The sequence below is a fragment of the Esox lucius genome, chromosome 21 (genome assembly GCF_011004845.1).
Source record: "Esox lucius isolate fEsoLuc1 chromosome 21, fEsoLuc1.pri, whole genome shotgun sequence".
Taxonomy (NCBI): Eukaryota; Metazoa; Chordata; class Actinopteri; order Esociformes; family Esocidae; genus Esox; species Esox lucius.
In genome coordinates, this window is record NC_047589.1 from 27,295,717 (window position 1) to 27,319,018 (window position 23,302).

At 47.3% G+C, this 23,302-nt stretch overlaps 1 protein-coding gene across 4 annotated transcripts in view; it reads right to left on the reverse strand.

The window, feature by feature from the left end:
• The window catches only part of zfhx4 (zinc finger homeobox 4), a 90,816-nt gene that overhangs the window by 49,870 nt on the left and 17,644 nt on the right, over nucleotides 1-23,302 (reverse strand). For 3 of the 4 annotated variants that reach the window (XM_020041898.3, XM_020041899.2, XM_020041897.2), the window contains exons 2-5: nucleotides 11,049-13,473; nucleotides 10,680-10,934; nucleotides 10,152-10,440; nucleotides 7,868-8,394 (exon numbers count right to left, since the gene is read on the reverse strand). In XM_020041898.3, coding sequence (XP_019897457.2) covers nucleotides 7,868-8,394; nucleotides 10,152-10,440; nucleotides 10,680-10,934; nucleotides 11,049-13,427 — 3,450 coding nt within the window. In that variant the 5' untranslated portion in view covers nucleotides 13,428-13,473. The remainder of the gene's footprint in view (nucleotides 1-7,867; nucleotides 8,395-10,151; nucleotides 10,441-10,679; nucleotides 10,935-11,048; nucleotides 13,474-23,302) is intronic. The other variant, XM_020041900.2, reaches the window with a different exon arrangement.

A 23,302-nucleotide genomic window follows, 5' to 3' on the forward strand; every position in this document is an offset into this window, starting at 1 on the left:
AACGACACAGGCTAACAGGATGACAGTCACAGGCCAACAGAATGACACAGGCTAACAGATTGACTGACACGGGCTAACAGACTGATCGACACAGGCTAACAGAAAGACCCTGGCTAACAGAAAACCGGACAGACAACCAAACACACAGCGATGAAATACAAACTGACATGCTAACAGACAGCAGAGCTATCAAATTGAACTGCTAGCCCACTAGTTCGTAGTCCTTTCCTCCGAGCTCCAACTTCCTAATGTTTGCCCAGGTCTAGCAGGCTGTGTAAAGGAAGGACATTGTTTTCCTGTGAAAAGGCTTTAGCCCCAGTCTGCATACCAGCCTCCACTCAACATACCAGTGGACACTTTGAAGATTACTCCAATGTTTGCCTTTGTTCCGCCACCCGGGAAAGAGAGAAGGAGAGAAAGAAAGACAGACAGAGAAATAAATAGAGAAAGAAATAGAGAGAGTGAGAGAGGTAATGGGGATATTTAGGGGGTGTAGTTATTGCCTCAGAAGATCTAAAATGGAGGCTTAAATGAAAACAGGGAAGAAGGTTGACCGTAACACTGTGTTCAACTGGGTATTCATTCTATATCATTAAATGAAAGCAGGGAAGAAGGTTGACCGTAACACTGTGTTCAACTGGGTATTAATTCTATATCATTAAATGAAAACAGGGAAGAAGGTTGACCGTAACACTGTGTTCAACTGGGTATTAATTCTATATCATTAAATGAAAACAGGGAAGAAGTTTGACCGTAACACTGTGTTCAACTGGGTATTAATTCTATTTCATTACAAGAGAAACAAGGGAGTGAGAAACTTGCATCTCTCAGGGTGTGGACTTCTGTGGGGACAGTATTCCCCGTAACAAATAATTCAAAGGGTTAATTTAACTAAATGTGCTGATAGAGAGCAGAGTTAATCCTAAACTAGTAAGTGGGAGTTTCTATCAGGTCTGTTTCAAAGCATTACAGATTAATCTGCACAGGACTAAGCTGGATGAACCCAGAGGAGGTCAATCACATTGTGCTGTCTGGAATACGTGTGTGTGGGTGTGTGTGTGGGTGTGTGTGTGGGTGTGTGTGTGTGAGAGTGTGTGTGTGTGTGAGAGAGTGTGTGTGGAGAAACAGCAGCAGGTCAGATCTGTTCCTCTTGCTCGGTAATCGAATCTCTGCTTTCTACTTATCTATTCACTGAGCACCTAATGGTTAAAATCAATTACAGGAGGAATGCTTTACACAGTCTGATAGTGAGAGAGGGAGAGAGGGAGAGAGAGAGAGGGAGAGAGAGAGAGAGGGAGAGAGAGAGAGAGAGAGAGAGAGGGAGAGATGGAGAGAGGGAGGGATGGATGGAGAGGTGGAGGGACATAATTAGAGAGAGGGAAAGATGAGCAACAGAAAAACACGGAGTCACTGAGAAAGAGAGAAGGAGACAGGGAAAAAGAAAAGATACAGAGAGAAGGAGAGAGGAGGAGAGAGGAGGAGAGAGGAGGAGAGAGGAGGAGAGAGGAGGAGAGAGGAGGAGACGGCTCAGGCTTCGGGTCAGATCCGAGGGACTCACGATAAACACCCATTGATCGGTTAATGACCAGAACCAGAGTTTAGGATGGTTTTAGTTCAAGTTCATGTTTATCATTACCTTGATAACTTTATATATGGGGATGAGCGTTTGTTAGCATATACATTCAAATGATTTCATTTTCAGAAGACTTATAGTCATTTAATGTATTTAGGCACTAGGCATTTAGGGCACTAATTTTAACGTCAGATGATTCCAAGTGCTTAAATTGAAGCTCATAATTCCAGCCATAAAACAAATCTGTAATTGCATCATGTGAGTCAAGTTCTGGCTGATCAAATTAGATCAGTTCAGAGAGTCAAAGGGCATAATTGCGAAGAATGACTTTCCTCCAGCATCTTATTAATAATGACTATGCTAACTTCTGTTAGCCACTAGCTGCTAGAGGATCATTCTGTCAGCAGCCAACCCTTTGTTATGGACAGGGAGATCAAGTCCCTGAGAAATGTCAGGGGGGGGGGGGTAAAGGGGGAAAACAGGGGGGGGTTAACATGAAAAAAAAACTCATGCGTCCCTTTGTTCTTCACCATGCAATGTTCCGGGGGTCTGGAAGTCGACCGCATCTTCCCCTCTCATCCCTCTACTACCCTCATCCATCCATTCTCTTTATCTTTCCCTCTTCTCTGCTCATAGGCCATCATCAGAGGAGGAGCGTGTTGCGTGTCTCCTCAGGGAGGAAGAGGAGAGGGAGAAGGGAGTGGCTCGGCTAGGACTATTAAAAGAACACATAGTGACTTTCAGTAAAAGCTCATATTGACGAGAAGATGACCAGAAGTGATTTAGAAAATGGGAGAGATCCCTGAGAATATCTGAGCTTGTCCCTTTAAGGCAGCAACCCCACATTCAGATATCTGAAAGGTGCCCACTGTTATCCTCACGCAGGAGAAAGATGAGACCATTTCAGTAACCCTTCTAAGGTAGTTTCCACTACGCTACAGTTTCCCGGACATAACGAAGAAGACCTGCGATGCTAGAGTGTTGTGTTGGGTAAACATGCAGGCGTCGATAGATCGTCGCGCCACCAACCGAGGTAGCGTGCGCCCTAACCCTACACCACTAGCCTGAACAGAACAAAGAGGGAGGGAGAAATACCGAAAGAGACAGACAGGTAGTCAGGGAGACACTGACACAGACAGACAGAGAAGGAGAAAAACCGACGGTGTGAAAGAGAGACTCTGAAAATGTATCTAAATAGCGAAACCAACATCCATGTTTGAGACTCTCTCCCTCCTCTGAACAGACTTTAGGTCCTTCTGTTCCAATCCTGGCTCATGTATAAACTGGTTCACTGGATAGAAAGACAGGATTGTGCAACAACACCAGATCGAAACACTGGTGGAAATGCATGCTCCATAATTTAGTGACTAAACCAACATTAAACTGCATATATATGACAGATACAGTTCATACACAGATACACTTTATATATATATATATATATATATATATATATATATACACACACATATATACACACACACACACACATATATTGAACGCAGTACAACATGGCTTTATGTTAATCTACTTTAGTCAATCTCCTGTCTATTTCCCCATCACGGTCAGCCAATGACAGGACATAATTACACTGAATATATATAGGGTCATTTGATTTCCAAATGAGAGAGTAAATTTGACCTCGCCTAATGGTGAAGGACAGATTGGCCAGTTAATATCAAAGCTATAAAACCACCATCTCCCACCTCTATCTAAGAGGAGTGGGGGCAAGGAGAGAAAAAAAATGATTCCCTTGATTTGGTTTGAGAGAAAAAAAGGGACTTTTCTTTTGATGAATCTGAAATTTCAGTCCTCCCTCCTCTCATGGCTCTCTCTTTTAATTTCCCCCTCGTTTCCCGGCCGGCCATTGCGTGGCCAGGAGGATCATGGGTAATGAGATGAGGCCTATCTGTCGCTCCCCAGAGAGAGAGAAAGAGAGAGAGAGAGAGAGAGAGAGAGAGAGAAGGATCCTCTCTGGTCCTGTAGCCTTCCCTTCTCTCAAATCTCACCCTCACATCTATCAGCACTACTACATCCTCTCCACCCATTTCTCCCACTTCTTAAATGTTGCTTTCTCAAAGAAATACATTTTACCCTCCCTCTCTCCCTCCCTCCCTCCCTCCCTCCCACCTTCCCTCCTTCCCTCCTTCCGTTTTTCCAGATAAAGATGAGCATTATATGTTCTGGGGCCCCAATGGATACAAAGGATAAAAGGATGGAGAGGAAGAGAAGAAATATGAAGATATTCTGGTGCTGTGCTCCTGATGACAGGACAGAGAGAGGGAGAGAGGAGGTGCTGTCCTCCTGATGACAGGACAGAGAGAGGAGGTGCTGTCCTCCTGATGACAGGACAGAGAGAGGGAGAGAGGAGGTGCTGTTCTCCTGATGACAGGACAGGGAGAGGGAGACAGAACACTGGTTAGAGGATAGGGGGAAGATCAAGAGAGAGGAGGGACGAGGTGGGGGGGGGTTTAAAGGTTTAGTAGTTGAGACAAGTTCAGTAGTTGAGAGGAGAAGAGGGAGGTGAAAGACAGTAAAGACGGAGAGAGAGAGGAGATGAGGGAGGTGAAAGACAGTAAAGACGGAGAGAGAGAGGAGATGAGGGAGGTGAAAGACAGTAAAGACGGAGAGAGAGAGGAGATGAGGGAGGTGAAAGACAGTAAAGACGGACAGAGTGAGAGGAGATGAGGGAGGTGAAAGACAGTAAAGACGGAGAGAGAGAGGAGATGAGGGAGGTGAAAGACAGTAAAGACAGAGAGAGAGGAGATGAGGGAGGTGAAAGACAGTAAAGACGGACAGAGTGAGAGGAGATGAGGGAGGTGAAAGACAGTAAAGACGGAGAGATGAGATGAGGGAGGTGAAGGAAGGAGAGAGGGAAGGTAACATGGTGAGAGAGCGAGAGACTCAGGAGGTCCATCTGATCAACAGGTGGAGTCAGTTGGTGCTGTGTGTGTGTGTGTGTGTGGTCCTCTAGTATGCAACACTGATGATTCTCCACTCTAAATGATCCCTACGGTACCTCAAAACATGCACACACACACACACTCACGCACACACACACACACGCACGCGCGCACACACACACACCATTTCCATGGGCAGGCGCTCCTGCTCTTGTGAATGGCACTGACAGATTTACTCGTCTGTCCATCTGTATTAAGCCTGTGTTTATTATCTCTGCTGTACATCATCCTTCTCTACATCATTCTCAACACTGGCCAAACACGGGTCGGGCCAGAACCAGACACGCCATGCCAGACTGCCATGGTGGGTGCTCCAGCAGTCCCTGGAACTTCCTGGTGGGCCGACATCTGCCCGCTCAAACCACACATCTACATTCAGGGCTGACTGGGTTCTAGTACATCATTCTAAACGGTTCTATTTTAGAATAATCAAATCCCAAATCCTGCAGTGTTCTAGAATCATTCTGATTGAGGAGTTCTAGGTTTTCCAAAATCCTTTTTTTTATTTTTATTTTAAAGAATCTTAGGCTGCAATGGGTTTTCGTGTCCATTTTGATGGTATTAATTAGGGTTAATCAAAACAACTGTCGAAAGTAAACAAACTCCTTAACCAATAACAAGAGGTTAACCGACACAACAAGCTTGAAGGAGGATCTAATTGGTTCCTCAGAACAATCAATCAATGGTGTTACATCCCATCCTACATTAACGTCAGTGACCTAGAGTGAGAGAGAGAGAGATATGAGTCGTAAGGAGAGGTAGAGAAAGCCCTTGCCCTGCTACTCTCATCTGGCCTCTCATTTAAGTCTGGAAAAGCTGCCGGTTTGAATCCCCTTCAGATCTCCAGAGCTACAAAGCGGCAATAAAAGTCTGAATATGCTTTTTGTTTGCATCGTCCACCGTTTCCCATGCAGCCACACAGATCCTCAGTGTTCTGGAGGCATATGGCAAGGTCGTCAACACTTTGTTCTCTTTGTGTGTGGGGCCAAGCAAGGCCGAGCGGAGCCAGGCCAGAACCAGGTCAGAGCCAGCCCACTCCCGTGGGTCTTACACCTCCACACATAAAAGAAAAGGTGTTTTTCTGGTCAAATAAAGAATTATATATATATATTTTTTTTAAATCTCTGCTTTACTGCCATCTGACTGTGGGTAAAATAGTCAGAATTCTGCCAAACGCATTAAAGCCACCATCTGTCTGACAGATTTGTGCAGGCGAGGCGAGGCAGACACTGGAGAAGGGGGAAGGGGGAGTATTGAAGCGCACGGGGAGGCTGGTGGGACGACCGTCTCACCGACTACACTGGCCAACGGATGTAAAACACACACACACACACTGTCAGGCATGAACACGCAGAACTCTTTAATCTCACATTGGCTGTCTCCATAAGCACCTGCTGTTGGGTTCCCGCGTGCATTGCACAGACGGGTTCCAAAGGGCAGAACGGGCCAGAGAGTAGAACCACCTGGGAATAACTCGGTTGGACTGCGTTGAGGAGGTCAAAAAACACAGGACTGTCCACACTGGTCTGTCTGATCATGTTGCCGTAAAACACTAACGTTTGGCTCCGTGAAGGACGACACCCACTGACCAGTGAAAACTTCATTTGACTAGCGTCCTCAGACTGTAACTAGGGAGAGGGTCGAACCATCAGCAGAACTCTGGGGGTTTAATGCCTTCAACTGATCAGGATGGGTCCTCCTCCTGCCCTGGGCCATCTTTGTCTCTCCTCACTTTGTTGTTCAGTCACTAACAAGCCCATTACATCTTTATGTCTCTCTCCCTCTCTGTATTTCTCTGTGTCTGTGGTTGTGTGTGTGTGTGTGTGTGTGTATGATGTCACATGTTGGACTTAAACAGGGAATGCATTACTATCTAAGAGAATAAAAGGGGTTAGTTGCTTTTCTCCCTATTCTCTTTTTCCTGACAAAATAAATGGTTCCAATAATATTATTGGACATGTTTCTGTATTTCTCTTCTGTTTTGTTTTCTCCTGTTATATTGCCTCAGAGTGGGTCTGGTACCTTCATCTTTAATCATTGCTAATAAAAACACATTTTCCCTGTTATGATTTAATGGCTGCCAATGTTTTTCGTTGCCGAGCTGGCTATCATCAAATGCTAAATAATCAATTTCTGTAAACACAGCCAAGAGTTAGCTACAGACAGACAGGGAAAAAGACAGACAGACAGGGAGGAAGGGAGACAGGGAGAATGAGAGACCCGGAACCAGAGAGAAAGGGAGACATTGAGAGACAGGGTGACAGACAGAAAGAGAGACAGGGTAAAAGAGAGACAGGGTGACAGACAGAAAGAGAGACAAGGAGACAGAAAGACAGGTTGACAGACAGAAAGAAGGGCAGGGAAACCAGATGTAATAAATCCTTTTGGACAAATATACTTTAACACTGCAAACATCTCTCTCAGCTTTCTCTCTTTCTATGTACTTCAGTCATCCATTAAAATTTTGTATTTTTCTTTGTGCAAATTCTAGTTGTGTGTGTATTGCATGGTGTGTGTGTTGTTTTGTTTGTGTATTGTGTGGTGTGTATATATTGTGTGGGTTGCGTACATTGTGTTGTGAGTGCGTTGGGTGCATATTGTGTGGTTTGTATATTGTGCGTGTGTTGTGCGTGTGTTGTGGTGTGTGTGTACTGTGTGATATGTGTTTACTGTGTGTGTGTGTATTATGTTGTGTGTGTCTGTATGCTGAGGCAGATTGTCCTATGGTGTCTGGATCGCTTATCAATATTCATAAGACAAGTGAATTAACTTTCATTTGAGATGGATACCACTCCAGAGAGTTTCTCCCTTCACTCCTACAGGAAACAGTGAGACAGGGGGGATCAAGGGAAGAGAGTGACATTTGTAGAAGGCTGGAAGGAGGAGGGAGGAATGGATAGCATGGGAGAGGATAGACACAGCTTCCTCCGAATTACTAATAAAAACCCATTTAGAACTGTGCCAGGTGGACTGTGCCAGGTGGAATGTGCCAGGTGGACTGTGCCAGGTGGACTGTACCAGGTGGACTGTACCAGGTGGACTGTACCAGGTGGAGTCGCAGCCTCTAACGCCCCACAGACATCAACAGACACCACAGCCTTCGAAACAGCGCCTGGATCACGTTAACAAAGGGGCCTCACGCCACTGACATGATGTTGGCGTGTGTGTTTACGTGTGTTTTCGGCGGTGTGTTAACCCTGTCTGTTGATGTGTGTTAACGTGTCTGTTGACGTGTGTTTACAGCAGTGTGTTAACCCTGTCTGTTGATGTGTGTTAACGTGTCTGTCGACGTGTGTTTACGGCAGTGTGTAATAACGTCAGTGACTGGTACCTTGTACAGCCTGATGGAGGCCTCGTGTCGCTGGCTGGTGGCGTGCAGACGCAGCTTATCCACACTATTGCTGTAGTAGTCGCACGCGTTGCATTTCAGGTGCACAGGGTTGCCGATGGCGACGCACTTTAACCTCCACTGGTTGGTTTTGCCTCCCTCCTTGATGTGGGCCACCAGCTGGTGCTTCTGCAGGTGCTTGTCGGTCTTACAGTGGAGCTGGAAGTTGGCCTTGAGCTGGGTGTTGTAGTTGCACAGCTTGCACTGGTACACGTCTCCCACAATGCAACGCCACTCATCCTCGGGCAGCGCTCGTTCAGCGTTGACGTGGGCGCCCAGGGCCTCCAGGCTGTCTGAGGTGAACCGGCTGCAGACGGAACACTGGTAGAGGCGGAGCGACGGGTCGCTGATGGGCGGGGAAATCTCGCCGCCGACGCCGCCCGCGCCACTGCCCCCAGAGAGGATGGACAGGTCATCGGCCATCAGCTGCCCACTGGACAGACGCAGCTCTGCAGACATGTCACTGTTCCCTGTGGAGGGAGAGGGGGCAATGAGAGGGTTAGAGAGGGAGAAAGAAAGAGACAGTAATATAAAAAACTACGTAAGAAAGAGACTGTAATATAAAAAACAACATAACAAGGAGAAAGTAATATAAAAAACTACGTAAGAGGCCGAAATATAAAAAACGACGTAAAGGCCGAAATATAAAAAACTACGTAAGAGGCCGAAATATAAAAAACGACGTAAAGGCTGAAATATAAAAAACTACGTAAGAGGCCGAAATATAAAAAACTACGTAAGAGGCCGAAATATAAAAAACTATGCAAGAAAGAGACAGTAATATAAATAACTATGTAAAAAAGAGAATGTAATATAAAAAACAACGTACAAAAGAGACAGTAATACAAAAAACAATGTACAAAAGAGACAGTAATATAAAAAACAACGTAACAAGGAGAGAGTAATATAAAAGACAGCGTAAGAAAGAGACAGTAATATAAAAAATGACGTAAGAAAAAGACACTGGTGAGAGGTAACGAAGACGGAAAAAACTAAACGTAAAAAAGAAAGTCAGATAAAGACAAAGAACAAATACAATAGAAAAAGAGATAAAGAGAGATAACCTCTTTTATGAAATGAAATTAAGCAGGGAAGAGAGGTGGGGCAGCATAGGCCTCTGTCATACAAAAGGATTTGGTAAAATAAAGCCGGGCACAGACCCACTTGCTCTCTACAAAGCCTTGACTATAGAAAAAAAAAGAATCTAATAGGATCAGGATCAATTACAATCATCCCTTTCAACTTGTTAGCTCCCTCATCAGATAGTTTTAATGACTATGTGCTAGGGCAGGATTGGAGTTAGCGTAGCGGCTATGAGCGCTAGCAGGACTTCTCACAAAACATAAAACGCAGATCGATACAAAAGCAGCTCTGTTCTGTTCTCTCTCTCTCTCTCTCTCTCTTGGTCTCGCTCTCTCCACCCCCCCCCCCCAGAACAAAAACAGATCATCTTCCATTCATGTAATTGTAATTATGTGTGTTTGATCTCCTCCCTCAGTCATGAGGAATGGGTTTGCAACAGTAAGGGGTCATTGTTAAAGCCCTTCACCTCCTCGGGGATTCCCTGCTCTGCAGTGAGCGTGCGAGCGTGTGCAAGATTAAGTTTACTTAAAACAAAAAAAGACCAAACAAAAATGTTTAATAATTATAATAATATAATAAGAATTCTCTTGTGGAATCTCATAATCATGTTCCTTTTTAGAAAATGTGGGAGGTTGAGGACAGAAGGGCAATGGCGGGGGGGGGGGGGGGGCTGGGGGGGGTGATGACTGATGATAAGAGAGACAGGTTGGATGGGAAAGAAAAACAAGGAAATAGCTAAAAAAAAAAAAAACACTTAAGTCGTAGAGGAGATGGAGGGAAAGGCACAGGACATGAAGGAGATAAAGGGCTAAGTAAAAGAAAGATGCAGGAGAAGAAGAGAGAGTAAAGAAAGAAGGAGAAAAGGACAACCACTGCAGCACTGTGAAGCTAACAGGTATTTACATTTCCTTTGTCCTGCTTACTCAGAGCTATTTGCACCAAGATTAAAATATATAAAAAGTAAAAAGAACTTTTTCAGTACTTGCTTTGGCAATGTCAAAAACATTTTCCCATGCCAAAAAAGCCTTTCAAATTGAAACAGAAAGACCAAGAAGAGGGACGTAATTGAGAGAAAGCCACGAGAAAGACAGAGTCAAGAAAGACAAGGAGAGAGACGAGGCCAAAAAGAAGACCAAAGCGTCACCTTGATTCTCACCTAGACCAGAGCCAAGAGCTGCATTGGGATCCAGCTGGAAGGGATTAATCATCATCTGGGAGTCCGGGCCGGGGCTCTCCAGCTTCACCCCGGTGAGGCCGATGTTCTGGGCTAGGTAGTACTGGTAAAGCTCGGCCTCCGCCGGGGCCAGGCCCAGGTGCAGACTGTGCTGGATCTGCTTCATGTTCTGCTGCAGCAGCATCATGTTGTGCATGTGCTTCTCGCTGGTCATGTGAATGCGCAGGTTCCTCGCCACATTGGTCTCATAGTCACACACCTGGAGGAGGAGGGGAGCGGGGGAAAGACAAGTGCAAGGAAAACAAGTTCAGTGGGATTCCATGCGCATGGCAGTCGGGTAAATGCCCGCAGGGTGAAGTTGCGGATTTAGGGAGGATGAGGGACGTAGCGGTTCCTATATCTGTAAGCCGGGGCTGGCGTTTCCCTTCGGCCAAAGTGGCATCTGGAAGAACAGCAACAGCACAGCCGTCAGTCTTGTCGTCAGTCGGTCTCACCCACCTCGCAACGCCACGTGGGCTTCTGTTTTGGCTTGGAGGGCGACGGGGTGCCACACCCTCCACCCAGGCTGGAACTGGGGGAGGGGTTGGCGTGGCTGTGGCAGGGGGTGTGGTTGTGGGTGTGGCTGTGCGTGTGACCGTGGTTATACTGTGGTTCGGTGCCACCGTTCTGCAGCGTCTGAACATTGTTCAGGTGCTTGTCCGACTGCATGTGGATGCTCAGGTTGCCCTTGGTCGTGGTGGAGTAGTTGCACACCTATAGAGAGAAAAGGAAAAAGATCAGGGACAGAAGGAGGGGGTTTGCTTCCTACGAAAGACTGAGTATGACGAGCAAGGAGCAAGGGAAGAAGGAAGGATCCGCGACACTAACCTCGCAGCGGAAGGGTTTGTATCCACAGGTGTAGCTCTCTCCTCGGGCCAGGCGTGGATGAGCCTGGCCGGTGCGGCAGTACACACAGGACCCCCCAGACTCCGGGTGCTTCTCCTTCATGTGTGCGTCCAGCGTCTGCTGGTACTTGTAATGCCAGTTGCACTTGGGACACTTCAGTGTCTTGCAGGAGTTCCGAGAGTGCATCATGGTCATGTGACCCCCCAAGGACCGCGAGGACCCAAGGACGGTGTCGCATTTTGGGCACTCCACGCCACTGCCCGGGGACCCCTCGCCCGGTCCAGGGGTCCCAGGGGTACCCGGCGTGCCGGGGGTCCCGGGGTTTCCCCCAAGTTGATGCGCAGACCCCGGACTCTCGTCGTCTTGGGGCATCGTCAGGTGGGAGAAGGGGGAGGACCCGTCTGGACCAGCCAGGACTTCGCTGTTTGAGTCATTGCTGCTATCTCGGTCTCTGGTTCTGGCTAGGGCTGCGTTCAGCACGTTCTTCTCCATCTCCATTTCCTCGCGGGAGGAAGAAGACAATGACAGGGGGCCTTTGATGTCGCTGTACTTCAGCAGACTGTTGGATAGAGGGGAAATGCTTTGGTTTAAGAGAGGGAAATCTTTGCTACTGGTGCTGTCACCCACCCGTTCGTCCTCCTCCATCTCAATCTCCACCCCTCCATTGGAGTACATGTCCTCCATGTCATCTTCTGGGCTTGCTCCTCCTTCTGCGCCCGGCTCCCGTTTGATCAGCGGGTACGGGTTCAGGTCAGACCTGGGTGTGTTGGGATGCAAAGTGCGTGGGGGGTGGCCCTCACAGTCGCTCTTGGGGGAGTCCCTATCCTGGCCGGTCGCCGTCGGAGATGAGCGAAGGAGTGACGCAGAACTAGCGGGTGTTCTAAGGGAGGCGCCGGTCACACCCCCGAAGTTAGGATTGGTCTCGGCCTTTGGCATGGGTGGGGTTCTGGGGGTTTGGTCGGTGGGGTTTGAACTGGCGCTCCCTTTCAGGAAAGCAAACCCGGCCTGGAGGGAATCAGCGTTCTCCGCGTGGAACGTGCTCCACAGGCCGCGCAAACCCGGGTCGGGACCCAGGAAATTGGCGGCGGTAGAAAAGTGGGGTAGCACAGAGTTGGAGGATTTTTTTGGTTCCAGAAAGCTTATAAGAGGTTCTTTGTCCTTGCCAATCCCCTGGATGATGGCAGAGACGTGCTTGTTGCTCAGGAGTTTCTGCTCCTGTTCGTTAAGCGTCATCCGGTGGTCATGGACGGCGTGCGTCACAAATGACCGGCTGTAGCCGAACGACAGCTTGCAGAGAAAACACATCAGCACAGGTTTCCTCTGTCCGTCACTCACACAGCCCTCAAACTTGGACAAGTCCACATTGTTGGGGACATCTTTGGACACACAGGAGTTTTTGGCTGCGCCGTCGACCGTCAAATAGTCTTTGTCGCTCTTGTGGCGGAGGTCGTACACGCGGAAACTGTGCAACACAGGGCCGCCGGGGCCCGCGAACGCTGAGGTATTTGGGAAGGACGACGTTGCTGCCGGATCGGCCGGGAACGCTTTCCCGAGGGATGACGCAATGTGGAAAGTGTTGATGACCTGCGGGTAGAAAGAGATGGGTGCAGCCGCAGTCAGCTCTGCCCTATCCCGGTCCCCCCCGTGGAGGGTCAAACCACCCTGGGTGTTGTTGGTGGCAGTGGTGGGATTCTGCAGGTTGGGGGACAGAAAGCCCTGTGAGGTGCCACCACGGTGGTCTTTGGAGGCCTCCAGGATGAAGGCAGAACCGTCGGGCTGGTAAACGATCTCGCCGCACAGGTTTTCTACGTCACTATCCTCTAAATCCTCCTCCATCTCGCTGTCTCTGTCGCACGGCGCCACTCCCTCGGGCTCCCCCTCGCTCTCCCCCTCCTCCTCCTCCTCCTCCCGCCCCCCTGAGTTAGTCAGGCGAGTGCTGGGGCAGTGATGTTCCATGTACTGCTGTAAACTGGAGAAGGAGGTGGAACATTCGTTGCAGGGGATCTCCTTTGCCGGGGCCACAGGCGAAGCGGCGGCGTGGACACGGTCAGAACCTGTCACGAGGGTCCTGGTTCCGGTAACAGTCCCGGTTCCGGTAAAGCTTTCTATCCGGCTCTGCTGCTCAGTCCTCAGTGGGCTGCCGGTGTTTGTGGAATTATTGGGGAAGGCGGGGCCATTCTCCGGGGCGGGGCCATTCTCCTGGGCGGGTGCGTCGGTGTCAGCGGTGGGATCCATCCTAGCGGCGGCAGCAGTTCGGTCTCTCTTGGTCTCCTCTGCGTCACACGGCCCTGCAGGAAGCAACAAAAGCTTCTGGCCATTTTCCTGCCGCAAGACGATAGAAGGGGAGTCACAGGTTGCCATGGCGACCTCTACATGGGGATCTCATCTCATCCAGCCTGACAGGGACCTTAACCGAAGAGAGAAGAAAAAAGAGGGAGAAAAAAATGGAATGCTTTTAGAAAAGTGCAACAAAAAGCAACCACACTATCATTTACTAATATTTAAATAGGTCAAAATTAAAACAAACACATTACAATCACACATCTACAATCCACTTTTTTTTTTTATGTATGCAACTCAAAATGTGAGGGTTAAATGCTGACTAGTGGAGAATGCCTATCCCGGAGTTTACCATTAAAGGAACCGCCTGACAACTTGTGAAAAGAGAAAATCCAATATAAACTTAGTGAATAGATCTGAGCGGCTTTGTCTTAGAGCTGACAGCCAGATCCCATCGCCTGCCCCCCCCCCTGAAAACAATTGAACACCTCCATACAAAAGTTTTCCTGAGTCCCTCTCTCTGACCCCTCACTGATTAATGCCCTGGAAACAGAGGGAGGAGAGAATGAATGTGACTGATCCCTCGCTCTGTCCGTGAGCAGAGGAGAGGAGTGAAGGAGAGAAATGTTTTTTTGGCTACTGAGTGAAGAAAATCAGCTTATCCTAGATCTGGGCCTGGTAAAGATTTCTCAGCAGGTAGCTAACACTTCCTGATTAACACACCAGCGTCATAAATTCATCCTCTTTCCCACAGGCCAAATTAGACACCAGTCACTCCATATTTTAACCACACACCAGCTTACCTCGTACCAACATAATTATAACACAGATGAACAACAAGCTAATATATATATATATATATATATATATATATAAATCCACCTAAACGCTGTGTGATTATCCATCAGATTCATCCCAATGCATCTACATTCAGCGCTACATAATAAAGATTATTAGTTAGCAATCCCACCACCATCGTACTGCAGCCATCGCAACTGTCCTACGCTTGTTCAGTCAGCAACCCCAACTCCAAAAGAAACCCTCAAATGATCTCGGCTGGCAGGCAGTTGAGCAAACAATCCTTCAGATTACGTTCAGCTTCGGTTCAACCCCTCATACGGTCGCCACTTCCTCGACTCCAAACAACCAGCTGAACTGAGGTTGACCCTCTCCACAGGCCGACAGTGGCCGAGAATATGGAGGCTGTCTTCCGCCCTCGCCGCATCCAGCCGAGGTTTACCCGGAGCAGGCCGCCACCAGAGCTAGCCCCCCCTTTACGCTGGACTGATCCAACCAAAACCCAAGTGCTAAAAGAAGAGAATGAGATTATAAACTAGGTTTTTCTGCAAGACGCGGTGGGAGTCGGTCAACATTTTAACTCTGCTTTAAAATGCAACACCAGGCACCTTCCGCAACATTTTCTCTCCATCCCTGTACTCTGTCTGCCTCTATCCCCCCCCCACGTCACCCCCCACCCCCCCACCTCACCCTCTCCCCCCCACGTCACCCCCCACCCCCCCACGTCACCCCCCACCCCCCCACGTCACCCTCTCACCCCCCCCCACATCACCCTCTCACCCCCCCATGTCACCCTCTCATCCCCACGATGTCACCCTCTCTTCCCCCCATGTCACCCTCTCTTCCCCACCATGTCACCCTCTCACCCCCCCTACACTTAGTCACCCTCTCTTCCCAACTATGTCACCTTCTCCTCCCCCCATGTTTCTCCATCTCACTTCCTGTGACAGTACAAAGCAATTTGAGAATTAAGTTAATACAATCTATATCCAGTAGTGTGTGTGTTTGTGTTCAATAGCATAATTAAGTCTATTTGGAGAGATGAAAATATAGGATTCCTTGAATAGCACAGATTAAAAAGACAAATTGAGTTCTTCCTACACAATCAGCAAAACCATCACAATAAGGCAAATACAAAACAAATAAATGACAAAGCTGACAAAAAATAAAAGTCTGTGATTGACGTTGAAACAAGTGCAATGAATGAGTATTAGATCTACCCAACTGTTCTGAAAGCAGAATGCTTCTGGGCTGGTCCTTAATAAAGAGCGTTGTCCGTTCCTCAGTTCAGAATGTTTTGCACATGGAGTGCTCAGAGAGAACACTGAACCCCCCGGCTGAGGTGTTAGATGGAACCAAACATTCTGAACACTCCGGCTGAGGTGTTAGATGGAACCAAACATTCTGAACACTCCGGCTGAGGTGTTAGATGGAACCAAACATACTGAACACTCCGGCTGAGGTGTTAGATGGAACCAAACATTCTGACTTCACCTCAGCAGTCAAGCATACAAGCTAACTGGCTAGCATGGTTAGCTAGCATGCTAGCAACCTCCAGACACAAATCACACTGACCTTTCTGACTTCCCTAGCAAAGCTGGTGATGCTGTTTCCAAATTATCCACTGCAACTGTGTTACTGGCTGCAATTTAATTCTTACGTTGTCTTCCAGACATTTACTGAAACTTGGGATATTTAAAATGTTAGTCACCTGTAAATTCATCATGTATTTGGCACTCTCTGGTACTCTCAAACCTCGGAGTAGATTGCCCACGGGGATTTAAAACACAACCTAAGACACAACTAACCCTTTAAATGATCCAAACGTAAACCTACGAATCTGACCAGTCAGTCAGTCAAGTCACTGTCATGCCTTTTCTGTTCAGTGTTCTGTACATCCTGTTTTAAGAGGCTTGCAGGGGAAATATGATTGAGTCGAAAGCTGTTTAGTAGCGGGGGGTTTTAAGTGCTAATATGAAAGAGACTAGAGGATTTATTCCTCGTCCTTGTTTTCCCAGTAACAGCCCTTGATGTGTGTGTTGGACATAAACCAGTCGGTTTAACGTGAATTATGTATATCCTCAGAAGACTTTAGTGTTGAGACATGTCTTGGAGATTTACCTATCTCCTCACTGTGTAAGACTCACACGCATAGACACAGATGAATTACTGAGATACACAGAGCTCAACTGTAAACAATGGAATAGCTGTCCCATGACACTTATCTAAGAGCGGTGTTGTGTTTTTCCCTACCACGACTAAGGTTAGGATTTGGGGAAGGTACGGTTATCCAGTGATCTTTACACAGACGCAAAATCTATCCAGTGAGTTAGGGCTGCTTCCCATGAACCTTTGGAATCGGTCCCAAAACCGTTAGAATTGGTATTAGCAGGTATAGTGTGTAAATCCACTTAACACTAAGCTAATTTGAAGTAGTACTGAGACTAACAGAAGCGATCAGTCTAATTCTGTATGGGTCCTTTGCCAGCGAACGGCACTATTTAACAGCTATTTTGGGGATAATGTTTGGGGTAATGTAATATATTAAGTCATGTTTCAAACTATCTATCGCAATGCAAGTTTACTTTTGAGGGAGTTTACGTCTTCAAAGTATTCAAACTGAATGTAAATGTAAAACCTAGGTCAGATCTATGAGCTCGGTAATTCAGATATGATTTGCCAATGAAGCACTTTCAGAGATTAGTCAACGAGTGTGTCATAAAACTAGCCAACCTCCTTTCCTTCTTTCTCTTTTATTTTACACCTTTTAATGTGTGCCCTGCAGATTTGAGAACCCAGGTCAAGTTACTGCTGCGTTCAGTAACCCGGTGTTACGCTCCCATCCCTCCCCCTTTCCCACCCACCTACACAGCACAATGAAAGACAGACAGAGAAAGAGGGAAAAGAGAGAAAGAAAGAGAGCAGCAGCCACCAAGCCATCGGCCCAGTGGCTTGAAACAGTTCCTTTTTCCCACTAGAACAAAAGACACTAGTCCTACCTCTAGTTTTTAATTAAGCCTGTCCCTGGCCTCCCGTGAACACACGCTCACGCACATTCGCACATGCACAAATGCACACACACACACACACACACACACACACACACACTGTGAAGTGATTAAAGAAGCGTCTGATCTGATGCTGAGAGAGAAATAATAGCCATGGAATGCTAACCAGACCCTGGCGCTGCTAAGTTCTTTAGGAAAATGGGCTAAAAGACTCTTTGGTCTATTGTTTTTCCTCCCACCCATCCACCCCCCCCCCCTCTCTCTCTCTCTCTCTCTCTCTCTCTCCACCACCCCTTCTTTCTCTCCCACAGTCTCTCTTCCTCACTCTCTCTTCCTTTGGCCTTCAATCCCCAGGTCTTTCTTTTCCTGCCTCACACACTCTCTTTCACCCCGTCTCTCTCTCCAACTCCCCCTCTCTTTTTCCTCCCTTTCTCTCTCTCTCTCCCTCTTCCTTTGCTCCCTCATTCTGCTATCCTTTCTCTTAAAGAGGAGTGCAGCCATTCTAAAGCAGGGGATTTCTCTTTTTTTCCTTTTGAATTCCTCACTCCCCCCCTACATTTTACTGGCTCTCTGGTTCTTTGCTTTAAGTTGTTTTTAAAGTAGCTAAAAGTACAGGGTTAAAATCCAATTGTACAGGGTTAGAAGGTAAAAGTTAGCAAGCAAGTAATTGGTATGTGACAATTTGCAGAGAAGAAAAGATAAAAGTCTGACATTTTCAGAATAAGCAGTTGTGTGTGTGTGTGTGTGTGTGTGTGTGAGTGTCTGTGTGAATGTGTGTGTGTGTGTCTGTGTGAGCATGTGTGTGTGTGTGTGTGTGTGTGTGAGTTTCTCCTAAGCGTTTGCTGGGGTCACCTTGGTCTCAGTGAGAGGCCAAATCCTCCATCAAGACGTCATAGAGCGTTAGTGAAAGACAAAGCAGAGTTCCACAGTGAAACCAAAGCATCTGTCTCCCAGTGACACCCCTCTGAATAGAGCTCCACAAGGCTAATTCTAACTGTTTATTTGTTGCCATGCAGAAACAAAATGGTGAAAAATCCATCAGGAGAGAAGGATCTTGTGGTAGAGGCCTGCTCCTGCCCCCTTAAAAGACCCTGGGAGATACACACTGACCCAAACCGACATTGAACAGGCTTAGTGCCCCCTGGTTTAAAGCCTGAGAGAACAGAGAAAATGGCTAAAAAGGCGGCAACGAAGGAAGGAAATAAGGAAGGAAGGAAGGACAGAAAAAAAGGTTTTCATAACCGTTGTTTTCTTTCTCGTTTTCAGTCTCACAAAGGTTTTTCGAGCCGACACCGTTAGTCGCCCGTAGATGTAATGTGAGACACACACACACACACACCTCAACAGAACACACCCCATTTAACACAGAAAACATGTCCAACAAATGAACTCTCCGCAAAAAGAGGCTTTTCAGTGAATCAGATAATACCACAGAAGTGTAGGGGGCAGCTCGTGATCTCAGTTTGGAGACGTTAAAGTAAGAACAAAAGTGGGGCTTTATTATGTATGTGAATGTGTTTGTGTGTGTGTGTGTGTGTGTGTGCGCGCGTGTGCATGTGTGCATGCGTGCGTGTGTGTGTGTGCGCCAGGTATGTGTGTCCTCCTGATCCTCATGTTGAAAGTTAAATTGCCCTCTATAGTACCAGGTGGAACAGAATATCTGACTACCTGCAGCAACCAACATGGGCTTCCATTGTTCCGGAAAATACCTGAATTCCAGTTTAGGAAGAGAGAGACACTCAGGGCTCTAATGCTCTGGGTTAGGATACACTCCTCAATCACATATCTAGGATCAGAGGACCTGACCCATGTTCCTAACCTTCACCAGCAGGTGGATGACAACACATCTGTCCCCAGATCAGAGGACCTGACCCATGGTCCTAACCTTCACCAGCAGGTGGATGACAACACACCTGTCCCCAGATCAGAGGACCTGACCCATGGTCCTAACCTTCACCAGCAGGTGGATGACAACACATCTGTCCCCAGATCAGAGGACCTGACCCATGGTCCTAACCCTCACCAGCAGGTGGATGACAACACACCTGTCCCCAGATCAGAGGACCTGACCCATGGTCCTAACCCTCACCAGCAGGTGGATGACAACACATCTGTCCCCAGATCAGAGGACCTGACCCATGGTCCTAACCCTCACCAGCAGGTGGATGACAACACACCTGTCCCCAGATCAGAGGACCTGACCCATGGTCCTAACCCTCACCAGCAGGTGGATGACAACACACCTGTCCCCAGATCAGTGCTTAAGAGGAGCCTCCGCTCCACACATGGCCCATGACGAGGCCTTCCGTTAGACGCCAACCTATGGTCAGTTTGGCGTTCGTCCTCCAACATGTCTGGGTCCCGCCTGGGGAGCAACATCTGTGTCTGAGGGCACCTTCCAACACCAGCGGCTCTGCTGGGAGGTGGCGGAGAAGACGTCGTTTAAACTAAACTCAAAGTGAGCAGAGTAAATAAACCGTGGGCCCCAAGCCGCTTCGCCCCGCTGCCTTTCCCACTAAAGATTTTACTACATCAAAGAAAAACCCAATCTACATAGCTAATGTCTTTTTTTTTAAATTCAAAACAGAGAGAGGGAGAGAGGGGGGGGGGCGGATGGCGTGGAAAGTGAGAGAACGGGAGAAGGAAAGGGAGTGAGAGAGGGAGAGGAATTTTCGTTTGCAGGGAATCTGGAAACACTCTCCTGTTAATTAGGTTTGATTGGAAATGAACCACACAAACAAAAGGCACCCTATGTCCTGACAATTATGCTACACGCACACACACACACTCACACACACACACACACACACACACACTTCAAAACGTTAACCAGTTTAAAATGTTTATAGAAAGTGCTTTGAAACTAGCAGTCAGTTTGCTTCCATCGGCGTAAGAGACAATTCCCTAACTTTGATGGAGTATTAAAACACATCACACTGAGATGTTTGGAAAAACAAAATGTTGCGTTACAGAACCACTAAATCAGCCTTGTTTAATGACTGGAAGCACCCGCGTCTGGTAGCATTACTGAAAAAGGTTGAAAATACAATTTTGGTGTTTCAAGCTTTGCTTACATCAGTATTGAATATATAATTATTCGGTGTTTTCTCCAGCAAAACCTTTAAACACTGCTGTGGTGTATCAAAGTTGTGGATGGGGGCGTTGTTCATAAATATTTTGATGGTGGGTAACATTCCCAATGATTTGAGCCAGGCGAAGGAGCAGCTGCACCTCGTTGTGCTGTTTCCTGAACCCGGACGTCGACCGGAGGATGGAGCACATTTGCAAGGTGCCTCAATAGTAAGAATTTATATTTTCACAAAAACTGCCAAATTTTCCTCTACTTTCCCTTACTCTTTCAAAGCAGCAATATTTAGGTTGTAGAGCCCCTTTGGGCGTTACCGTCCTACGGCCAGATCACAGCTTCGCTGCACTACTTAGTGTTATCTGTTAAAATGTTTAGGTTCTCAGTCTCTCCCTCTCACTCAATCTCACACTCAATCCAATTCTCTCTCTCTCAACATCACTCTGTGAATCTCACTCTCCTAATGTCACTCAATCTCACTTTCTCAGTCTCACTCAATGTCACTCAATGTCCTTTCTCAACAAAACAGTCTTAATCTCTCATTCTCACTCTCTCATTCTCACTCTCTCATTCTCACTCTCTCATTCTCACTCTCTCATTCTCACTCTCCCATTCTCACTCTCTCAAATCTTTCGCTGTCCGTCTCGGACTCTCAATCCCTAACTTTTAATCTCCCCTTCTCACTCTGTATCTCATTCAATTTCAATTGAAATGGCTTTATCGGAACAGGAAACATGTGTTTACACTCCCAAAGCAATTGGAAATGAAACACAACAATGAAAGAAAAAATGAAATTAAAACAGAAAGACATTAAAGTAAATACTGCGCTGACTCCCCGCCCCCACACACTCTCTCTCTCACCCCCACTCTCTCCCCCTCTCTCTCCCCCTTCTCTCTCTCCCCTTCTCTCTATCTTTCTCTCTTAAGGCCATCCAACACCAAAGAATGTGTGACGACCTTCGCTGCCATCGAGCCAACTTTCAGGCCCCCGCGCCAAACACACACACACACACACACACACACACCGAGGCAGAGCCAACCTCCGTGCCACAGAAGGGGAGAAGGTAATTAAAGTTAGAAAGAAAAGAGCCCTGCAACAAACAATGCCGCACTGTCCTGGGGGGAACAGGATGAGGGGAGAGTGGATGGGGGAGGACCAGAAAAACCATTAGTATTCCCTCACTGGTCGGGTGAAAGAGGGAGGGAGGGAGGGAGGGAGGAGGGCAAAGGGGAAATCTGGCTGGCGTTTTCTTCCCTCCCTCCCTCCCAAACTCTCTCTCTCAAAGCAGGAGGACTACTGCTCTATCTGTTTCTCCACCTCTTCACATCTGGTTTAATATCTTCCTTACTCCTGTCCTCTGGTCTCCTCCGCCTGCTACTTGTGTGGGTGTGGGTTCCCCTGGGTTTCTGTAACACTAGTGTACTCTCTGTTTCTCTGTCTCTCTCTCCAGGCCTCCCTCCTCAGTTCCAGCTCTACCCCGTACTAAGAGAGAGAGAGAAGGAGTGGCTGGGACTAATGAGGAGCTGGTAATTAATATTGTGTCCATCCCACCTGAGACTCTGTGACAACTAAGTAACTCATATGCAAATCATATTTCCATGTGCGCAAGCACACACACACACACACACACACTATCCTGTCAGCTCACCTACTGGGTCGTTTAATTAGTAAAACAGACATTTGTATTTTTTTTTTACAGACTTTTTAGGGACATACACGTGTACAGGAAACACATCCACAAACTACTGCATAGAAGATGTCCTCACCCCACCCCATGTCAGCTATTCCTCACCCCACCCCATGTCAGCTATTCCTCACCCCACCCCATGTCAGCTATTCCTCACCCCACCCCATGTCAGCTATTCCTCACCCCACCCCATGTCAGCTATTCCTCACCCCACCCCATGTCAGCTATTCCTCACCCCACCCCATGTCAGCTATTCCTCACCCCACCCCATGTCAGCTATTCCTCACCCCACCCCATGTCAGCTATTCCTCACCCCACCCCATGTCAGCTATTCCTCACCCCACCCCATGTCAGCTATTCCTCACCCCACCCCATGTCAGCTATTCCTCACCCCACCCCATGTCAGCTATTCCTCACCCCACCCCATGTCAGCTATTCCTCACCCATACACGGACAGAGGAGCGAGAACTGATGCCCGTCTGGCGAGTGAATCAGAAAACACACCCATGGATTTCCCTCCTATGAAATTATGGAGAGACACAAGCAGACGCTGAGTTAAAGGGCCAAGACAGACCTGTGTATGAATTATGTAAAATGTGTTTTAAGTGTGAAGGTACATTTAAACCCATGTCCGAGAACATTTCTGTCAGTATATGTTTGTGTATATATATATTTATATGCTGTGTATTGTAATCAGAGAGTCTAATTTCGGCTATGCTTGCTTCATGTTCTATAATCTGCTTTTTCTTTGTCTCTGGGATCACAGAATGAAGGATTAGTGTTTTAAATGATGACTGACTAATCCTTGATTTCCCCAGCGCTAAATAAATATTAATCTAGCTTGATCATCATGCTCATCTCTGCTAAGGTACAACACATACAATATGAAAGTGCTTAGCTGTTATATAAATCGCCTCTTTACTCTGCAGCTGTTTCCAGGCTAAAGCTCCTGTGTGGCCCCTCCCAAATTAAAACAGTGGTAAGGAAGACCGGGAGAGAGTGAGTGAGTGAGAGAGAGAAAGAAAGAGGGATGAGATTAAATGTGAAATTAATAATCTAGCTCAACACAAAGCCTGCAATCTAAAATCCAGGATGCTGTCTGAGAATGAGACCATGCACTCAATTAAACACGCTGAAAGAAATGAAGAAATATGATGCGTAGACATGTATGTGTCCATATGCATGTCAACATATAGGCACCTTGATAAGAAATATTGTGATAATGACGAGGCGTGCCATAATTTAACAATCAAGAGAAATGAGTGTCGGACCTCCACTATGGAGACAAAACAGACAGCCCGGAGACAAGAGTGGAGGTCAAGCTTAGATCAACACACAACCTCCACCCACCTCCACCCACCTCCCCACACACACACA